The sequence below is a fragment of the Branchiostoma floridae genome, chromosome 15, assembly GCF_000003815.2.
Source record: "Branchiostoma floridae strain S238N-H82 chromosome 15, Bfl_VNyyK, whole genome shotgun sequence".
In the NCBI taxonomy this organism is placed as follows: Eukaryota; Metazoa; Chordata; class Leptocardii; order Amphioxiformes; family Branchiostomatidae; genus Branchiostoma; species Branchiostoma floridae.
Window position 1 is genome coordinate 315,769 of NC_049993.1, and position 19,487 is coordinate 335,255.

General features: G+C 40.1%; 1 protein-coding gene across 2 annotated transcripts; it reads right to left on the reverse strand.

Moving 5' to 3' along the window:
• Positions 1-1,027: 1,027 nt before the first annotated feature.
• LOC118432052 lies at positions 1,028-19,463 on the reverse strand. Of its 2 annotated transcripts, XM_035843556.1 has the most exons (11): positions 19,212-19,462; positions 15,797-16,338; positions 15,458-15,766; positions 15,128-15,247; positions 14,171-14,317; positions 12,487-12,646; positions 11,785-11,920; positions 9,837-11,093; positions 8,067-8,209; positions 5,959-6,077; positions 1,028-5,347 (listed from the first exon to the last, which is right to left on the reverse strand). In XM_035843556.1, the coding sequence occupies exons 2-11, from the start codon at positions 16,243-16,245 to the stop codon at positions 1,933-1,935; spliced, it is 6,255 nt and encodes a 2,084-aa protein (XP_035699449.1). In that variant the 5' UTR covers positions 16,246-16,338; positions 19,212-19,462; the 3' UTR covers positions 1,028-1,932. The 2 variants fall into 2 exon arrangements, with proteins under 2 accessions (XP_035699449.1, XP_035699448.1); XM_035843555.1 differs by having other exon boundaries at positions 15,458-16,338; positions 19,212-19,463.
• Positions 19,464-19,487: the final 24 nt, after the last annotated feature.

Sequence of the window (19,487 nt, forward strand, 5' to 3'; positions counted from 1 at the left end):
ATGACATCCGTCCTCTATTCTATCTAAATTACGATATTTGCATAGTCTTGTTCCAGACGAGTACGGGTACGTCATCAATTTCATCTGTTATATATATATAAAGCTTGTGTGATTTTCTTTCCAATATACTCATTATCATTGTTAACCAAGGACCCTCTTTCAACCTCTTTGTGTTAACTCATGGAACACGCACTAGGCCTACTTACGTGAGTGGGTAAAAAAAAAAGTGCCTAAATTTCCCCGCTTCTGTACATGTTCAACACTGTAACGTCCGGTTGTTATGGCCGCTGGTGAAAATGATTATTTTTTTCAAGTCACTTTTGGTATACAGAACATCCAAGTTTATCTTTAGCATATTTGAGTAGAGTATTTTATGATTGTAAATGCCCAAATTACTCTAAATCACTTAAGTCAAACACTCCATTCAGTTGAATAAACAGGACATACTTATGTCAATCAATCGTTACCCTTTATTCATGATTTTTTAACCCCCTTGATTCATGCAAACAATTTGAACCAAGAGGTGTTCTAGCAATAAGCCTTAGGAAGACTGTACTCCAGCATCGCACCCTGGAGGTAGTCTGGTCCTTGCTCTGTGTGGACTGGTGTTGTAATCTTGCAGAAGGGCATTTGGTTCAATATTGAAGAGTTAGGATATTGCGACTGAATGGTGTCTCCACATTGAAGTTGCCTGTAACGATGACGAGTCTTGTTTTTCCATGGCTATACCGCTCCACACCATGACGAAATATGATATACCAAAGTTAATATTCCAAAATTTTGTGCGGAGTTTGTGTGGCCACAGCTAAATTGTCCATGATATCCCCACACTCTGATTTAAGGTTTATTGATTTTCAAAAAGGTGCTGAATAAAAAGCAATGAAGCAATAACATAATTTGACCTGATGAAAGGCCTTATACTTTATAGTTATGCCCGAATTTTGAGTTACATTTGTTACACCTGTTTCTGTGTGAGGTTGTGAACAAAATTTCAAATGTGTGCAAATCAGCAGATCCGAAGCCATACTTCGATAGTAAGACAGCCATCTTTAATAGTCATGAAAAAATGAAGACAATGCCAGTTAGTAGTCATCACAGTATAGACAAGAATTCCTCTACTTACATGTCTATCATAATGCAAAATCTCAATCATTCATGTTGAAAAAAAATGCTATTCAAAAAGTTGGACTGAACACAAGCATTCAAAGCACAAGTCATCTCATGTGAGCACAGATCGAAACAAAAATATGCAAAAACATGAATATTTCTCTTCCATCAATTATCATTTGGGCGGTTGCATTGTTACCAGTCTGTGGTGGGGTAAAGTAATTATACTAATCTTAAAGGTCTACAGTGGTACATTGTAGCTCTCCTTGTACCTTTATCATGCTGGCACTTGAAGTCAAAATATTAGCTTCTTTTCAGAAAAACAATGACAAATAGACTGGACAGTTCCACACACACATATATATATATATACATGTAAGCAAGTGTGTGTAAGTCAAAGCAGTACATCAGAATAGTTAGATCAAGTGATTACCCGGCAAACTGCTTGTCAGACAGTTGTCAGGATGGTTTCCTCAAGGTATTCTGTCCACATTGCAGCTAAACAATCTGAGAGCATTAGGTTCCTGTCTGTGGTACTCATTTCCCATTTCTATATGCTGCAGTACTTATGAGGTAGCCTAGAATTTTCCACTTACTGTTATTGCTTTTTACAGTGACTTACGTAGCTTCATAGACTATAGCTTTTGTAATGATTAAAAACAACCTCTGCTATTGACAAGCCCTTCGGAATATTTTCTAGACGTGATGAGGGAGTTTTACTATGTAGGTGCAAGTCACTGATGTCACTACATTTACATGTATGTCAGAATCCTGATTGACATGACTGATCTGTGATCAGACTTCAGTCATGCCTTAATGTCCATTTCAGATTTTTTTACACTGACTCACTGATTGTGTATTCATACTATTTTCAGGAGATTGTGTTTTTGATGCTCCAACACTGTGACTCATAATAGGTAAGCTCAGGGTACGTGACACGACCTGGGTAGCTGCTCCGGTAGATGGCTGTGGGTTTGTGGGTACTAATGAGAAAGTGCTGGTCGGCTCCACACAGCTTACTTTGGTACTTTTGTTACTTTCTTTCACTACAGAGGAAACTACGACATTGTGACGTCCTGCCGACATGCCAGTGCACGACACTGGTGCAGGTGAGGCTAGATTGATAGTTCCAGTGGAAGTTGAGCTCAGCACACCAGGCTGCCCTTGCCCCATCAAAGTGGTGCCTGTCAGTACTTGACCTGCTGACTGACTCACATGTCGCTGAAGGCGTGATGCTACAGTTTGCTGCACTGAAGGTCCACATATGACCTGAGAACTTATGTTTGAGGGGCTGGGGATGCTTGTCTGCAGGCTATTCACTGTGCCTGTTGGAATAGTGACTTTTCCACCAGGTTGTACCTGGACTGGTACTGCTAACATGGTCTTCACACCGCCCTGATTCAGCAGGAGCTGCACATAGTTCACTCCCCCGGCAGAGTGGACAGGCAGCCCCTGCAGCAGGGAAGGGGAGATGGTCAGGGTAGGCTGTCTTCCTGCAGAATGATTCAGTGCATTAGAATTTGGCAGCAAGGTGTGAGTTTGGTGTGGAATAGCTGAGCTGGATGAACCTGCCACAGGATGAGTGCATGTCTCGGGAACTCCTTGTGAACTGCCAACCAGCTTTGGGGCAGCCTCCAGGCTCGGAGTTACAGACATATGTGCATTTTGTATCTTAGAGGGTGGGACTTGTACAGCTTCCCTGACAGATGTTAAAATATTTTGTCCATGTATTTTGCTAGCATTTGGCAGTACTCTTTGCTCTGACTCTTTTGCTGCTCCCAAACATTTGCTTCCATTCCTCACATATATTGGTGTTGCTACCTGCCTGGTTTGCATGCCAACAGATTGTTCTTGTGCAGCACTATTGGCATTGCTGATGGCAGATGTTACTGAGGTATTATTTGTTTTTAAGTATGAAAACACTACCTTTGGCTGAGACAAGGGCATTACAACAGGAGGAGATGTAACACCACTGACTGAGGCAGCTGCTGGTATATGTAAGTGGTGAGAAATGGCATGAGTGCTGGCAGCCTGGGTTGGCTGTCCCAGTATTTGCTGCTGTGATCCAGGGCTGACTTGTACAACAGTTGGACTCTCAATGACTGGTTTTACTCCCTGCTTAGCCTGATGTTGAAGCAATACACCATCTGTAGCCACCGCACTGGAACTCTGATAAAGCGTTTGCACTGGAGAATTGGTTGTCAGTTGTTGATGTAGCAATGGCTGGCTGACAAGCTTGCTGGCAACTGACTTGAGAGGTGCTGTCACTGCTGTGGTGGCTGTTTTCTCAGACAGCTGAAGATTTGGGTGAAGCTTCGTAGTCTGAATAGAATGTTGCGTTCTTGGAGAATTAGCAACATTTGATGAGGCATTGATATCATTCTGTGGCACACTATGCATTGGACTTAACACCATTGGGCTTAACTTAAAGTGCATAACTTGTGCTGGAGTATTTGCTGTAGCTACATTGCTGTGAGTATGGGGTATTGTTCTTGTAATTTGGCCCTGAGTTTTGCCATGTCCTGGGCCCTGTAATGGAACAGACTTCAGCTGTACCAGTTGTAACCCCTGCTGAGACTGGGGAGTGATGGGGCTGACTACAGGTGCTAGTTTGTCATGCTGTACTGTTGGCGTAAATGTTGATGTATGCACGACCTTTGCACCTTGTGCAGCAAATGGTGTTGTGACTGGGCACATCTTACCTGTTGGAACTCCTATCTTTACAAACTGAGTTCCTGCAGGCATATGTAAGTTGGTTTGAGTCTGTTGCACACCTGCAGAAACAATTTTCAGGCCTCTCTGCACCACTGCTGGCCTCTGTTGTACAGTAGACTGAGTTTGGTTAATATCAGACATTACCAGCTTTGTACCTGCTGGCATCTGCTGTGGAGTTACAGGTGTGAACTGTGGCACACCTCTAGCGACCTGAGCAGCTCCTGGGCATGCTTCTGACCCTGGCACAAAAGATTTCACAACGACTGGTGTCATCCTGGCATTCTGTTGAAGCACTGCAGGCCTCAGTAAGGAGGAGGCAGGCTGGACAGGACTGTTGGCAGTTGTAGAGGCTGTTTTTGGTACTGGGTCTAGTTGATCCACAGCGGTATGGTGTTGTTGGGCAGATGTAGCAGAGATCCCGTAAGTTACCTGATTCTGCAACCCTTTGCTAGAACTGTGGGAAAAAGCAGAGGCTTCTTCGACTTTTGACTTCTTTACCACAAGATTAGAGTGCTGTTGTGTGGCTAGTGAAGGCATTACATTACCTTCCCGAGTTTCAGGGTGAATTTTGGGTTTACTGATTTGAGAACAAACAAGACTACCATTTCCTTCTGGCTTAGATGTAACAATGTTTGCCAGACCTGTGATTGTTTTGGAAGAAGCTGTTGTTGCACAGCTGGAGGTAGGTTGGAGTTGGAGGTACACCACATGCCCTTGCTCATTGATCTGTTGGAGCAAATATATAGGTTGACTTGAACCACTTGTTTGCAATTGAAGGATCTGAGGCACTTTGGAGCTCCCTTTGACCACTTGAGTACCAGCCTGCTGTTTGGTAGACAATTGAGCGATGGGCACCTTCAGAGTTGTGGCACTTGCTTGGTTTGATGGTGGAATTTGCCGAATATGTTGAGCAGTGACAGTTGGTACCTTGGGACTAACAATTCTTCTTCCCTCCTGTTGTGGCTGGGTTATAGGCAGTGCATTGCCTTCCTTGTTCTGGTGGAGTTGATACACCACCTGGCTGGGTACCTTATTCACAGTCACTGCTTTCTGGGCTGGCTGTGGAGACGCTATGCTGCATCTGGATTTCATGGACAGGAGGAGCTGTGCTGCAGTCTGCTGCTGAGGCCCTGAGCTGGGGAACTGACCAGGACTGGCTTTCAATGAGCCCCAAATGTTACTGGCCACAGTTGCTGCTTCCTTCACCACTGATTCTCCCTTGGCTGGCTGCCTAGTCTGTATGTCCCTTCCACATACTGTCTTTCTTGGGCGAAGTCTGCCCAGCTCTCCCTTAGTAACAACAGGTACAGGCCCTGTATGCTCGCTATCAATGGTCCATTCCTCATCAGAGTTAGCCTGGTCTTCATCCCCTTCCTCCTCATCATTAGTGGTACCTTCTTCCTCTTGCAGCTTCTCATCCTCTGCTTCCATCACTTCCTCTTCACTTTCCCCCCATATATCTGTCACCTCCTCACTGCTGGGTGGTGTGGACTGGAAGTCTCGCCATTCAGAAAGTACTTTATTTCTGAAATAAAGGACAAACAGAAATCTCCCCTTATTTTAAGGTGAATACCTAGGTTGTTTAAAGACTACAATTAACTAAACATGGCTTTAAATTATTGAATCACTAATCTTACACAAAAATAAGAGAGGAATGATGAACAAGTATAAAGAATAATTAACCATTGCACACTGTCAGGAGGTAATACAAATTTCTATCAGTCTCCATTCTTTCTATTCTTTTCAACAAATATTGTAAGAAATCTACAGATATGAGATAGGTGAGTATAGCTTTTTCAATAATTATTCCAGAAGCAGGTCTTGTTTTAATTTCTAAAAGACTACATTTTTATGAATAGGAAATTGATTGGATTTCTAAAATTTCATAAAAATCATAGATTAAGAAATGAACCATTATAAATGAATAGAGCCCTCATGCATACCCATGATGGTGATGAAGCAAACCCTTTTTGTATCTAAGTATTGGGACAATTGCTGAAGATCTGGGTCAAATTTGGTTCAAAGCAAGAATACCATGAAGTTGCCAAGACTGAAATTTCATGAGCAATGATTCACACACACATACACTACAAACATTCTTTAGATTCCAGTCTTAAGATTGAGAACAATCCTGACCTGGCCTTGGTGCGAGCCTTGACCAGTTTGTGTTCCCATGGCTCCAGCTCGGTCAGCAGATTCAGCAGGACCTGGTGCAGCTCCACCACACAGCGCTTCCGATGGGGAGACTTTCCCGACTGGACAACATGGGCACAAAACAAACAAAAAACTTCATGAATAAGGATATGGCAACTATGCTATAGATGTTGAGATGAACTCAACCAAGTCTGGGCAGCTTCTGAACACTGAGAGCACAATTTACAATCATGTTGACTCTTAAGGTTTCCTTCCTGGTTTAATTGGCATTTCAACCTTCGAATATTTCTCATTAAGAAATTAAGAAAGAATGGAGTTATAAGGAATACTGACAGATGGGCATGAAAGAATTGTGAATATGATTTTTGGACCAAATAGATGACGTCATCAAGTCTTATGAGATAATACAGCACTTTGGTACATGCACATACCACTACAATCAAACTATGTTATCTATGTGCATAATAATCAAAGCCACAAACATACGTTCACTCTTCTTGATAACACTTAGTTGACTGTTTGATTTTTTAAAATTAAATGAAAACAATTCTTTTCTAATAGAGTCAATTCCAAGTCACCTTGCGGATGTTTGTTGCCATGGTTTAGAATTGATTTTAAAGTTTTGTAATTATATGTCTAGGACAATTCGATACTTCAGAAATATTTCTAACTCTGTTTCAACTTTATAAATATTTCCCCGGTCTTGTAAAACTTTGGAAATATTTATAATGTGGAACTGGATACTTCTAATGGTTTCTAAATAATGATAACAGCATTCTACCATTTCTTACCATCTTCTACCACTTTTTGTAACATTGGTCACTGGTCTAGGAAGATAGCAATTCATACATCCTTGCAAAGTATGGTTGGGTGTCATTCAACAATGGTCCACCAAAGGATTCACTAGTGACCAGCAGTGAAATCTAAAAATATACAGAGGCAACAATAGGGCTTACTTTTATGGGGGCAATAAACTAATTTTACCATTTGGCAAAGTTTAAAATGTGAAAAAAATCATACAGAGGCTTCACAATTATTCTAAATAAAGATATTTTTGTACAGTTACTTTCAAAACATTTCTAGAATATTCAAAGGAATTAAAATAGATGAGTATATTCTTAGTCATTTTTTTGAAAATAATTTAATTATTGCGGTTTAGATATTCTTTCATTCAAAATAATTCAGACTTATCACAAATATCACCTAAAACCCCTCATGGTGACTTGGAATGGACTCTAACTACAGACAACTAGCAGATATCAAGATGTTCAAACATACGTTATGCAGGTAGAAAACCTTTCAATGCAGTTGTAGGTACCATATGCATAGTGTTATATTTACTCATAGAAAAAATAGGGCAATAAAACTTGATCATCCATATGGTGCCAAGCTTACAACAAGGTATTCGTTATAACTCCATTTTTTCTGGATCAAAACTAGCAGTTCAACCAATGAGAGAGTAGCTGCATGTCCATCACATGTTTGCACTACTACAGCAGTTTCCTACAGGTACAAGTGTACTTCTATTCCAGGCGTACGTTTATTTGGGAGATGACTGCAAACAGCACCAAAAACACAGCGTCTCCAACAGAATTTCCAGTAGTTACTACATGTATATAATTATGCCACACCAATTTTATTTGTTGTTTCTTGGATTTCCCAACCCTATTTTACCCAATTTGGACAAAAAATAAAATGGCCACACCTCCCGTTGACAAAATTTCACTGCCTCTCCTCTCTCAAATAAACCATGGGCCTCCAATTACAAACGTCTGCATCGTTTTCAAGGGTGTATCAACCTTGATTTTTGATAATAACTGCTGGCAAATACATTTCAATTCAAGTACAAGTGGAAAATCTAAAAACTATTACCGGTTCTTGTTAACTCTGTTGTTATTTCTGTTGTGTAACTTGAGTAAGCCCCACGATCTCTCCTACCTCCGACTTTTTACTTAATTTTTTTTTTTTTCGACCGACCGTTCCAATTTTCTTCTGAAAAAATCGAGAAGCAACAAATAAAATTGGTATGGCCTTGTCTGTGAAATGTATCCAGCCTACAATGAAGTACATGTACGGACTGCCAAACAAACCTTGTTGCATTTCAGAATGTCCTCAGCAGTCGGCTGTGCAAACTGTGCTGTCAGATTCCTCAGGTCCTCCACACTCTCACAGGCAGTCCCAAACTCTGGTCCTGCCTCCAGCTCTGTACTCAGGTCCAAACTGTTGGTCTTGTCTGGAACAAACAGGAGGACAAAGAATTTTTCAAAATTCTAATGTCACATTTATGTGTATTTCCACTTCTAGCAATGAAATTCTTGTTATTGCCTCTATATTTCTATGTTGACCATTGCTTGATGTCATGACTGTAAAAAGTAATAAGTACATTGTATATCAAAATCTCACTCAATGGAAAAATCTTACTTGCCCAATCAGGCAAGTGGGGTAGCTATATATATATATATATATATATATATATATATATATATATATATATATATATATATATATATATATATATATATATATATATATATATATATATATATATATATATATATATATATATATATATATATATATATATATATATATATATATATATATATATATATATATATATATATATATATATATATATATATATATATATATATATATATATATAGGTCAATCAGCACTTGCCTAATCAGCACCTTCACTTGCCCTGGACAATGGGGCTAGTGGACTTGTCCTATGACTGTACTATGATTACTACCAAGTTCAACATAGATGAGCTTTCATGACAAATTTGGCAGCACAGTGAAAGTAGATGTACATTAAAGAAGAAATATTTAACAGTATAGAGTCCATTCCAAGACACCATGAGGGTTTTTAGGCGATATTTATAATTAGTCTGAATTATTTTGAATAAAAGAATATCTGAGCCACAATAATCAAATTATTTTCAAAAAATTGACTAAGAATATACTCATTTATTTGATTTTCTTTGAATATTTTAGAAACATTTTGAAAGTAACTGTACAAAAATATCTTTATTTAGAATAATTGTGAAACCTCTCTGTGATTATTTCACATTTACAAATATTTACAAAAAATGGTAAACCTGGCCAAATGGTAAAATTAGTTTATTGCCCCCATAAAAGTAAGCCCTATTGTTGCATCTGTATATTTTTAGATTTCACTGCTGGGCACTGGTGGATCCTTTGTGGTGGGCCATTGTTGCATGGCACCCAACCATACTTTGCAAGGATGTGTGAATTGCTATCTTCCCAGCCCACCGAACCATTTACAAAAAATGGTAGAAAATGGTAAATAATGGTAGAATGCTGTTATCATTATTTAGAAACCATTAGAAGTATCCAATTCCACACCATAAATATTTCCAAAGTTTTACAGGACCAGGGAAATATTTATAAAGTTGAAGCAGTGTTAAAAATATTTCTGAAGTATCAAATGTCCTAGACATATAATTACAAAACTTTAAAATCAATTCTAAACAATGGCAACAAACATCCGCATGGTGTCTTGGAATGGACTCTACTAATGGTAACATGTTTGAGGTCTGATTTACCTCAGCCATAATCCTCATGTCATATTCAGTATATGAACCCACACTATGGCAACAACTTGGATTTTGAAAATTTCATAATTATTTTGCAGTCAAGACCTTACTAGTTACTGTAGTGTAGTGTACTAAGTGAAATTAGCCTTTTGGGCACAAACTTGTAGATTAATGAAGTGAATTACAAAATGATCCAAATTCTATACAAAACATACATGTGATTATGTTTTCACACTGGAAGAACACACAAAAGAACATTTAATACAGGTACAAATGATTGGTAGATGAGCGATCTCACCTTTTGTTCTTTTTTTCTTCCTTTTCTTCTTACATGATGAGACCTGTCCTCCAGCAGCCTTGTTGTCCCTGAGTTTGCTGGTTGGCTGTCTGGGGTCCGGAGTGGTGTACATCTCCACCTGATGCTTCTGTCGCTTGGAACGCCGGGGTGACATCAAGGCCTCCCTCCCAGACACATCAGCACTTCCAATGTCCTGTTTGTTGGAGAATACGGACCTCTTTCTTTTGGACACCCTACGTACTTTCTCATTATCAACTGACAATTTCTTTGAGTTCCCCTCTCTGTTGACTGATGATGGATGCTTCCTTTTCTTCACTCTTGTTTCCCTTTCAGTCATATCTCCATGGAGTAGTTTACTGTCACCACCACTGTTGTGAAGACACAGCTCCACAGACGTCTCTTCCGTCTGGAGTTTGCATTCTTGCCTGGAATTTGAAACACCTGCTGTTGATTTTGATGGTGTCTGTGTGTTACCTGAGACAGTCTCATCTTGGGCGGCAGTTGTCTTGTAAACTTCAGCATCTCCCTGCCCCTTTTCTCCATTTGTTGAGGATTGAAGGTTCTGGAGACCACCATTGCCATCCTCACTAGCCTTTATGTCTTTGTTGGGGTCAACTTCTGCAGTCTTCTGTCCTTCTTCTCCTTCGGCCTCTGTACTGGACCAAAGGTCCTTTTTAGTTTTCTTCTGAGTCTTCTGCAAGCAGGGAATAGGTAGTGGCCGTTGTTTGTAGATCCGCAGGTCTGCCCCACAGAATTGTGGGAAGTGAAGATAGGCACACCCATCAGCATCGTATCCCAGAATGACCTCTCTCTGCTCGAACACCGGCAGTCTGTCCACCACTTCCTGGATGTCAACCTCACTCCAGTACACGTTGTCACACAGGGACTTCAGGATCCAAACTCGCTGTCTAAAAGGCAACTCATGATACTGTTTATCTACAAGAGGATTTCTCTCTCCGAGTTCCTGGAAAAACTCCCGTGTGATACCTATATAATCAGCTGCATCTTCATAGGTGTCTTGCTCATCAAGTATGTCATACCATTCCTGCAGTCTTTCTCGCAGTTTTCTGTTCCATATACAGTAAGGCATGTACGGCTTCTTGGGCAGTTTTGTGCGCTGGTGTGGGGTGCTGAGGAGGTAGGAAAACACCATGGCAAGAGTGGAGCTGGCTTGAGGCATGGCCAAGCCTCGCTCTAACTCATAGAACACAACCTCCGGGATGTTGAGAATCTGCTGAGCCAGGCATAGGAAGTGGCCTGTGGAGGAAAGAAACCGTGAACATGGGATATCAAACAGCCGGACAATCTAATACCTTACACAGGAGCTTCAGAGTACAGAGTAGTGGACTTAGAAATTCAAATTAGGTGTAAAATCATGACAAAATCTCATTCAACAATGGACACATGAATGACTTAACAATGAACATAAACAAATAGATTTGTGTACAACAAATAGAAAGTACAGAACTTAACTGAAAGTGTTTGAATGAAATTGATTATCATTAAGGGAAACCATGTTCCTTACTTGTACATCTGCAAATATAATGTATTGCCCTCTTATTACATACATAGCACAATATTATTCAAAATCAACCCATTAATCTACATTGTATCATTAACAGTGGACTAAAAAAAAAGAAACAACAAGAAAAAGTCATGCCTACCAGTACCAGAGTTACCAACCTAGGATGTCTTCACAAATTTGTATTTTCCACAGAACCATCATATAGTGGGATTTGTTCTCACCGAGCACAGTAGGGGCATCTTTGTATTAAAGATAGTTTTAAAGAACAGTTGCAGCTAGATGTGCAAAAGTTAGGTGTGACAGATCGTTCAGTGTAAGATAACCAGCTGCTGCCGCGCCGCATGCCAGTGGAGTTGGTTAGTTATACCAAAGAGCAGTTATACTGACAGTTATATAGATACAGATGCACGAGTATTCTCTTACCAATGGCTGGTATTTCCCACAGTTCCTTGAGATGGGTCTCCTCCAGGAGTTTGTTTTCCCAGTCGAGGATCTCCTGCTGCTGTTTCTGCCACTCCTCTCTTTTCTCCAGCTCCCGCAGCCGACGCTCCTCCTTCTCCTGAAAACAGATCACGACTAACAGACATCAGTCAATGAAAATAGTCAGGGCTTGAAATCCTTTTTTCTGCACACCTGCACTGGTGCAGGTAACATTGAAAATTACCTGCACCGGACAACTTTTACCTGCAGCACTCTGAATTTAGGAAGTATGGATCATACTAAAATTGTTCAGGAACATTAATATTGCTATTTTTTCTTACATACTTTATAGGTAGTAACAGTCAATGCAGCTAATAACAATTCATATACACCTACATCATAGGACATTCAATGTGTAAAACCCAGTACATGGACCAGTGCAGGTTAGGTGCAGGTAGACACCAGAAATACCCGCACAGCTCCAATTTTACATGCACTAACCTGCATATGCAGGTGGTATTTCGAGCCCTGATAGTCCTACTGATGTAAAATGAAAGGCTTAAGTACATTCTCTCAAAACTTTTCTTAGTAGACAGTCTACTAAGTAATATACATGCAGCTATACAGAAAATTTTGTGCATTTGTTGTTTGGTGCGGGGCTGTACCATACTGTAAATGCAGAAATGTTTGGAGCGCTGAACATACCTGTGCCTCTATTTCCTTGCGAATGTATGTGAGTATGATAGAACCAGTCTGATCGTGAGTAGCCTGGAGATTTCTCACTACAGAGCGACGTTTGGTGTGTGGATCCTCCCCATACTTCCCTCCTGATGTCATGTGTAATGTTGTTTTCTCCCGCAGGGTCCTGTTGGGAGATTGGTCATTGGAAGGTTATTAACAATGTCTTCATACCTGGACTGTGTGCATTTTCAGACTCACTCACATGTACAACAACTTAGGTACAATTTATGGGCACAATTGTTTGACAGTTATACATGTACTGTATTGTTGCCAAACTAACGTTTTGTAGAGGTAAATTATCATCTTTGAAGATTTACAGAATTATTACTAATCTCAAATGAAAAAAAAAATCTCTGCCCCAAGACCTATCTACCACTCAAATATCACAACTGTAGCATGTTCAGATCTCAAGATATCAAACCCTGAAGTTCTGCTGCAGTGGTTCAGTGACCTCATACCTCCATGAAAAATTTAGAGCTTTTGTAAATTTTATGCAAATGACTTATACATTTACATGATCTATGCATGGTGATGTTTATCATCAAGTTAAAGTACACATGTCACATCTTTGCATAAGCTACCTGCATGCCTAAACTGATGACAATCCCTCATTTCTTTCTGCAGATATCCTTTTTGGGATCAATGACTTGACAAAAATGCCCCTGCAGTTCCAAAATCAAATGTTAGGGGGCTTAAACTAACTGATGCTGAAAGCTATGTACCACCTAAATGTCAAGACCACATCATGTCTGGACAAGAGATGAATAAAAAAAAACTGCTATGATAGAGTATTCTCATTAATTATGCAAATGTGGCCGATTTTGCATATTTTGTACAGCATTGTCTAAGGTACCTACATACCAAACATCACGAAAATCTGTTGTTCCCTTCTTGAGTTAATCCTCTTCAGAAATTTTTGACAACAGATAACAAAACCAAAAGTTATGCTGCAGTATCAAGAGAAGCTACTAGGAGGCCCAAAGTCTAATCATTTCCAGCTTTCGTCACACAATAGCAACACACTAAATATGAAACCAATCCACATAGTTGTTCTTGAGTTATCTTGTTGACACACAGACACGCACACACACAAGCACACACACAGCAACGCTAGTGAAAATATAACCTCCATGAGGTTTCATGGACGTAATAAATTTCAAAATGATTTAAAATCATACAGTTATTAGGTATCTGGCATATAGGGGTGGATAACAGTTTGGCTTAATCAGGTCCAAGACCAGGTTTAGATACAGTGGTTTACTAGTTGACATGTTCTGGTTTATCAAACCATTATAGAAAATTAAGACTGAAACACACAACTACCCCAGTATAAAAGTTTTTTTTGGTGAGAAGACTTTCAAGGCAACCCAATAATTACTTGAATGTTGCACTTTTTATTCCATTGTTTTTTCATAGCAAATTTATTGACCTAAAACAGAACCAACAGTTACAGAAGAGAGTAGAATAGGAATTTAGACTAATCAAGTTTGATTTAGGCAATCAGGGTTACTTTATCCAACCTTTATTTGCAAGATTCACCTGATAATATATCTGAATAAAAATGTAAACATTTGTACTTTGTTTAGTGAACCGGTCCCACCACTAACTGTATTTACTACATATTAGATGAATTCAGATATCAACTAACTTGGATAGCAGAGCCAGCTTTTGCTCCATGACTTTCTCCATCTTCTGCGCCTGTTTGGAGACGTAGTGGTTTATCCCATTGTAGCGGTAACAGTTCTCCAGCACAAGTCGCATGTCACTCACGAACTCCGTAATACTGCTGTATTCACTGGTGGAACAGAAGGGGACAAATGTTGTAATAGTGCTAAACTCATGTCCAGGTCCGGACTTATAATGATCTGAACCCATGTGTGTATGCTATGAAATACAAATGGACTGATTTTCAGTTACTAGTACCTGTTACATTGCATGTTGTCATACATGTCAATTTTACATACAAAACACAAAAGCTCAGTCAGTAATGAACACAGGAATGGCAATGTTTTCATTTTCTTCTAGGACAAATTTCACAATCTACGGAATTGGTTTTAGATGGAATGTTTTCAGTTTGGGACCCGTTTCTGACGTATAGCTTTTTTTCTGGACCTTTGTGGAACTTAGTTCCACATGCTTACATGTATATTCTAGTACTCCTACCAGCTGCATCTAGCGGCTTGTGTACTGTAGCCTTGCTTTAATTAAATTGATGAATCTATGATACAGTGGTGTTCTGGTCATAGTTCACACCAGTTAGCATTACTGATGCGTCAGAAATTGTCAGTGACTGGTCAGAAATTCGTCAGCGCTTTTCTGAAATCATCAGACATCGTCACACACCCATCAGAAGTCATCAGAGTCAAACGCTGACCAGTCACCATCAGTGTTAATGGTATGTATGAGATGGGGTCAGGTTTCATGTTTATTTTGTACCCCGACAAGACAATAGCAATTTGTCGCCTCCTGGTGCACCCGTTTAGGTTGCGATGTTGCGGCAAAATAAGGTCGTTGACCCCCAAAATACTCAGCTTGGGTGGATATGTGTGCTCAGGGAGGGAGCAGTTGTAAAGTTAATACTTGCTCTTCTGAAGAGTCAGGGTACCTGTTGTGAAACTTGTCCTTGATCCTGCGCAGCCACATGGGTTGTTTGATCCTGTCGTGGTAGTCCCACAGGTTCTCTCCTTCCACATCTACCGGGTCCAGGAACGGCCAGGAGATGTTCCTAAAAGTTACAAGGCACATCCAGAATGTTAACACACACACTTTAAAAAGTGACAAGGTGTAATATATTGTATGCCATCGTAACATACTCTGAAAGCAGCTGTAAGATCTAGCTTTGCTGATGGCTTGGAAACAGACAAGATTATACTACTTTTTACAGGATGTGTGGGTGGACTTGTGAAGCATGGTCTGTATGCTGAGAAAGGCTTACTTGCGATGGTCGACCATGATCTCCCGAAGAATGCGATATCCCTGCTGCAGCTCATGGCTCCAATTCCGCACTTCCTCCGTGTTCCTGAACTCAGACTTGAACTGCTTTTTGGTTGGTGTGTCCGATCTGCCCCCCTCAGTGGGTACACGGTGGTCAACAGTTCTGCAGGTGCTCTTAGTTATCTGACTGTTTGATAATCCATCGTGCAATCCAACAACATCCAATAACTCTTTATCTGGCTGACCACTCTCCCCTGTACCATCAACTTCCACCGATTTCATTGCTAAACTGGTGTCATTTTCTACTTTCGCTGAAACTTTGTCCACAGAATCCCCTTGGTCACATGTAGACCTTTCACGCCCTTTGGTGTGCACTAGTTTGGTCTGCTTTACAACATGATCGACATACAGGTTGCCATCTATGCCTTCTTCAGTAGACTCGGAGTCTAAAACTAGCTCTACATTAGTCTGGATTAGCTTTACAGTGTCCTGGACATGTTGGCCATCAATCGCATTATTTGCATTACTGGTTGTTTTACAAGTAACCAAGTCACCAATGGTCTCCTCTTTAGTGCACTGCTGTTGTTCACCTGTCACAGTTTGACAAGAGTGCATGTCATCTGCTGTGCCTGAGCTGCAGTTCCCCAGTACTGGACATGACTGGAGACTGTCCTCGGCTTTCAATGGGGGCTGGTCGTCAAGAGCATCCTTTGCCTTTGTCCTCAAAACTGATTCAGTTTTTCTGGGTGATATCGGGGTCTGTCCTGACGACATTGATGGGGAAAACATATCTCAAGTTATAGTTGTATCTGTTGTAGACCTTTTTTTGATGGTCCCCTTTCCTGGTAGGAAGTTCACGTCTCCGAGTCCGAGACTGGAAGCCTGAGATAAACACAAGATGCATCATCGTGATCACCAAGTGTGAAGTTATGAAGGCATTAGCTGAAGTGTATTTGCGACCAACTATAAATCACAATGGAGAAAAGTTTGTCTACAAGCAGGTGTTTTGGTGGATTATACTGTAAATGCATGTAAGTTCACAGGGATTTAATTTCATTGTGTCAAAAAAAATGGAGTGTTCGCAGTGGTTTTGAGTTCGCTGTAGAGCCCTCCCGAGAACTTAAATGCATGTACAGTACAGTCAAACCTGCCCGAGCGACCACCTCTTCTCAGCGACCACCTGGCCATTTCGACCACTTTTTCTCGGTCCCGATTTTTTTTCCCATTGACGTAAGCATTAAGCGACCTTTTCTCAACGACCACCTGGCCAACGCGACCGCGACCGGCCCAAATTGGGACCCACAACGACCGCATCATTTTCAAAATTGAGGTTTTCAGCGATTTTTTATCATAACTACCGCGATTTTGTGCCGAAATCGTTGTAAAAAAATCCGAATTTAGTTGTTACAGAAGTTAAAAAAAAATCTATATCATTATAAAGTATATAGCCTCATACTTTTTAAAGAAAGACCTGTCTAGCTCATACCTTTTTAAGAAAGATGTGTGTAAGTGCTTTTGTCCAACTGTACTGTACATTCACCCGTGGGTAAGTACGCTATCGGGACGTATACGTACCGGGCATCGAATTCGAAAGGTGCACCGTAGTTATTTCAGATCAAGAACATAGCGACGCATAAAGGCTTGTATGATACCTGACAACATCAAAGTTCCCTTACTGTCTAAAACGTTAGTGTAAAGATACTTGAGCTTTAAAACACTGTATCTTATAAAAGCTTGATAAAAGCTAGGGGTTAAATTTACAGTTTACAGTGTGCGTGTTGTATTTGACATTAAAGACGATCGCTTCTTTGCGTGCGTGCAATGTGCTTGCTATTTGCCATTTAACGCAACGGAAACCATTTATACTTTGCATCGGGCATGTTTTGAGTCGATACTCTTCTCAGCGACCACCTGTCCAAATCGACCGCTTTTTCCCGGTCCCCCGGGTGGTCGTCTTGGACAGGTTTGACTGTACTGTACTAGTACTCTACTAGTCACATACTAATGGAAAATCCAACGGCTCTACAAACCACCAGTCGGAACCCACTTACTAGTACTAGTTACTCAGCAAGGGTGCTACAAACAGACATAACAGTCGACTTTTGACATTTGCAGTGCTGGCATGATCAACTGTGTGTTTAAGCGCAATAAGCGGTGAGAAATTCCCTTGTAGCCGGCCAAACTGATCTCAAAAGTTAGATTGGTGAAAGCTAAAAAAATTAGCAGGTAAAGTTTTGCAGCCGCGTACCAGGTCGGAGGTACACAGTCCTGGGTTCTGAGTGGTGCGGTTGTACACTAACAGCGAAAAAGTGCCTTTTGCAGGGATTGACTAATCGTGCTAGTAGAAGAACCCATGTCCATTTGACGTATATAGGATAAATGTGCTCAACAAATCACGTATATTTCACGTAGCTTCACTATGAACGCACCCATGTAAATCACAAATTATAACATGTCTATTGGAAAAAAAAATTCATTGATGAGACCTTAATGCTTAAACATTTCATTATCATAATACTGTGATGATGTATAGTATATAACATACATGTAGACAAGGGTGTTCGTAGGCGGCGCGAACAGAATACGAAAGAAAAATGTTTGCAGTGGTCTTGAATTCGCGGTGAAATGACCACCTTGAAAGTTTCTGCATTTACAGAAATTTATAGTTTAATAACCCATTATACCATTTGACAGAATCTGAAAACGTTACAATTCATCAACCCCAACATCTGCTTGAATATTTGAGAGAAAAAAAATGTGATTTATAGCATTAAACTCCTGGCTTACACAGACAGAAGTGTGCATTGAATAATGTTGAACTTTAAAAAGTGATTAGTGTGGTAGCCATAAGTGAAATCATCTACTGTACTGAAGTTAGCATACTGTAAATACAGAAATGTTCACGGTGGATTAATGTTCGCAGTTTTCGCGGCGACCACTCCACCGCGAACTTAAAACCGCCGCAAACATTTTTCTATTATGGTATTAGACTGCAGTCGATGGTGTTACCGCGAAATTAAAACCACCGCCAAAAGTCATTTTTCCTGCTACTGCGAAATTAAATCCCTGCGAACTTAAATGCATTTACAGTAATTTGTATAAGTGACACTAGAGTAGAGTAGAGTAGAGTCTGGTAGCCTTGACCATAATTTGCAAGTTCCATATACTGAATAAAATCAAGGTTGGTAAAATAAAGTATAAAAATTTGCTGTTTCCTTTATCTTAGCATCATCAGCAAAATAAAGTATTGCTGTTTCCTTTATCTTAGCATCATTTGACATTGTCCTAGGCCAGATCTCGATTACAATCTGTACTAGTAGACTAGTAGTATCACCGATATTGTCCCATGACTTGTATAGATCCCGATCGCGATCTGTCCTAGGACAATCTACGATCACGATCTGTCCGAGTACAATCGGTGATAATTTGTCCTGAATCGCAATCTCTACTGTGACTACATTTTTGAGGTAGAGTACGTTGGGGCTGACTGGAATGTTTTGCTTGTTACAAAAGCTAAAGGAGGCAATTTTGAAACTTTGGGATGGTTTGCAGACCAACTTGCAAGTCGCCGATGCATCGATGACGCAAAACAGGTAGGAAAGCAAATGTCGTCACTATATGTAAAAAGTATGATAACATGAAATTACGTGACCATAAGGTATTCATATTGATAAAAGCAAATATAACCCCAAAGCTGGAATAATTCTATTTTTATCAAGTGTTTCACCACACACAAACGGTACCGTATCACTCACCTCAGCACAGGCTGCGATCGCATTTGGTTAGTCTTGTATATGCAAATATTTCATGCAAATTTACAATGCCACAAGCCACAATTGTGTGAGAGTTCAATTTTCATTCCAGCTGGTCATGCAATATGCCATAATGAATATACTAGCTTGTGTCTTACTGTACTTCTTAGTACCTATGACATTTCGAGTCAAAATAAAAACTAATTTTGTATATATAATCCTTTGCATGATTGTGACTGTAAAATGGCGACCGGTTAATTGAAGGCATCACGTGACTAT

What these genes read in the sequence shown, in the direction of transcription:
- LOC118432052 (XM_035843555.1), bottom strand. Translation starts at nt 16,245, where the DNA reads ATGTTTTCCCCATCAATGTCGTCAGGACAGACCCCGATATCACCCAGA. An exon ending in ACATTCTGAAATGCAACAAG is followed by an intron (nt 6,078 to 8,066) that starts GTTTGTTTGGCA and finishes CATGTTGTCCAG; the next exon opens with TCGGGAAAGTCTCCCCATCG. An exon ending in AAGGCTCGCACCAAGGCCAG is followed by an intron (nt 5,348 to 5,958) that starts GTCAGGATTGTT and finishes CCTTTATTTCAG; the next exon opens with AAATAAAGTACTTTCTGAAT.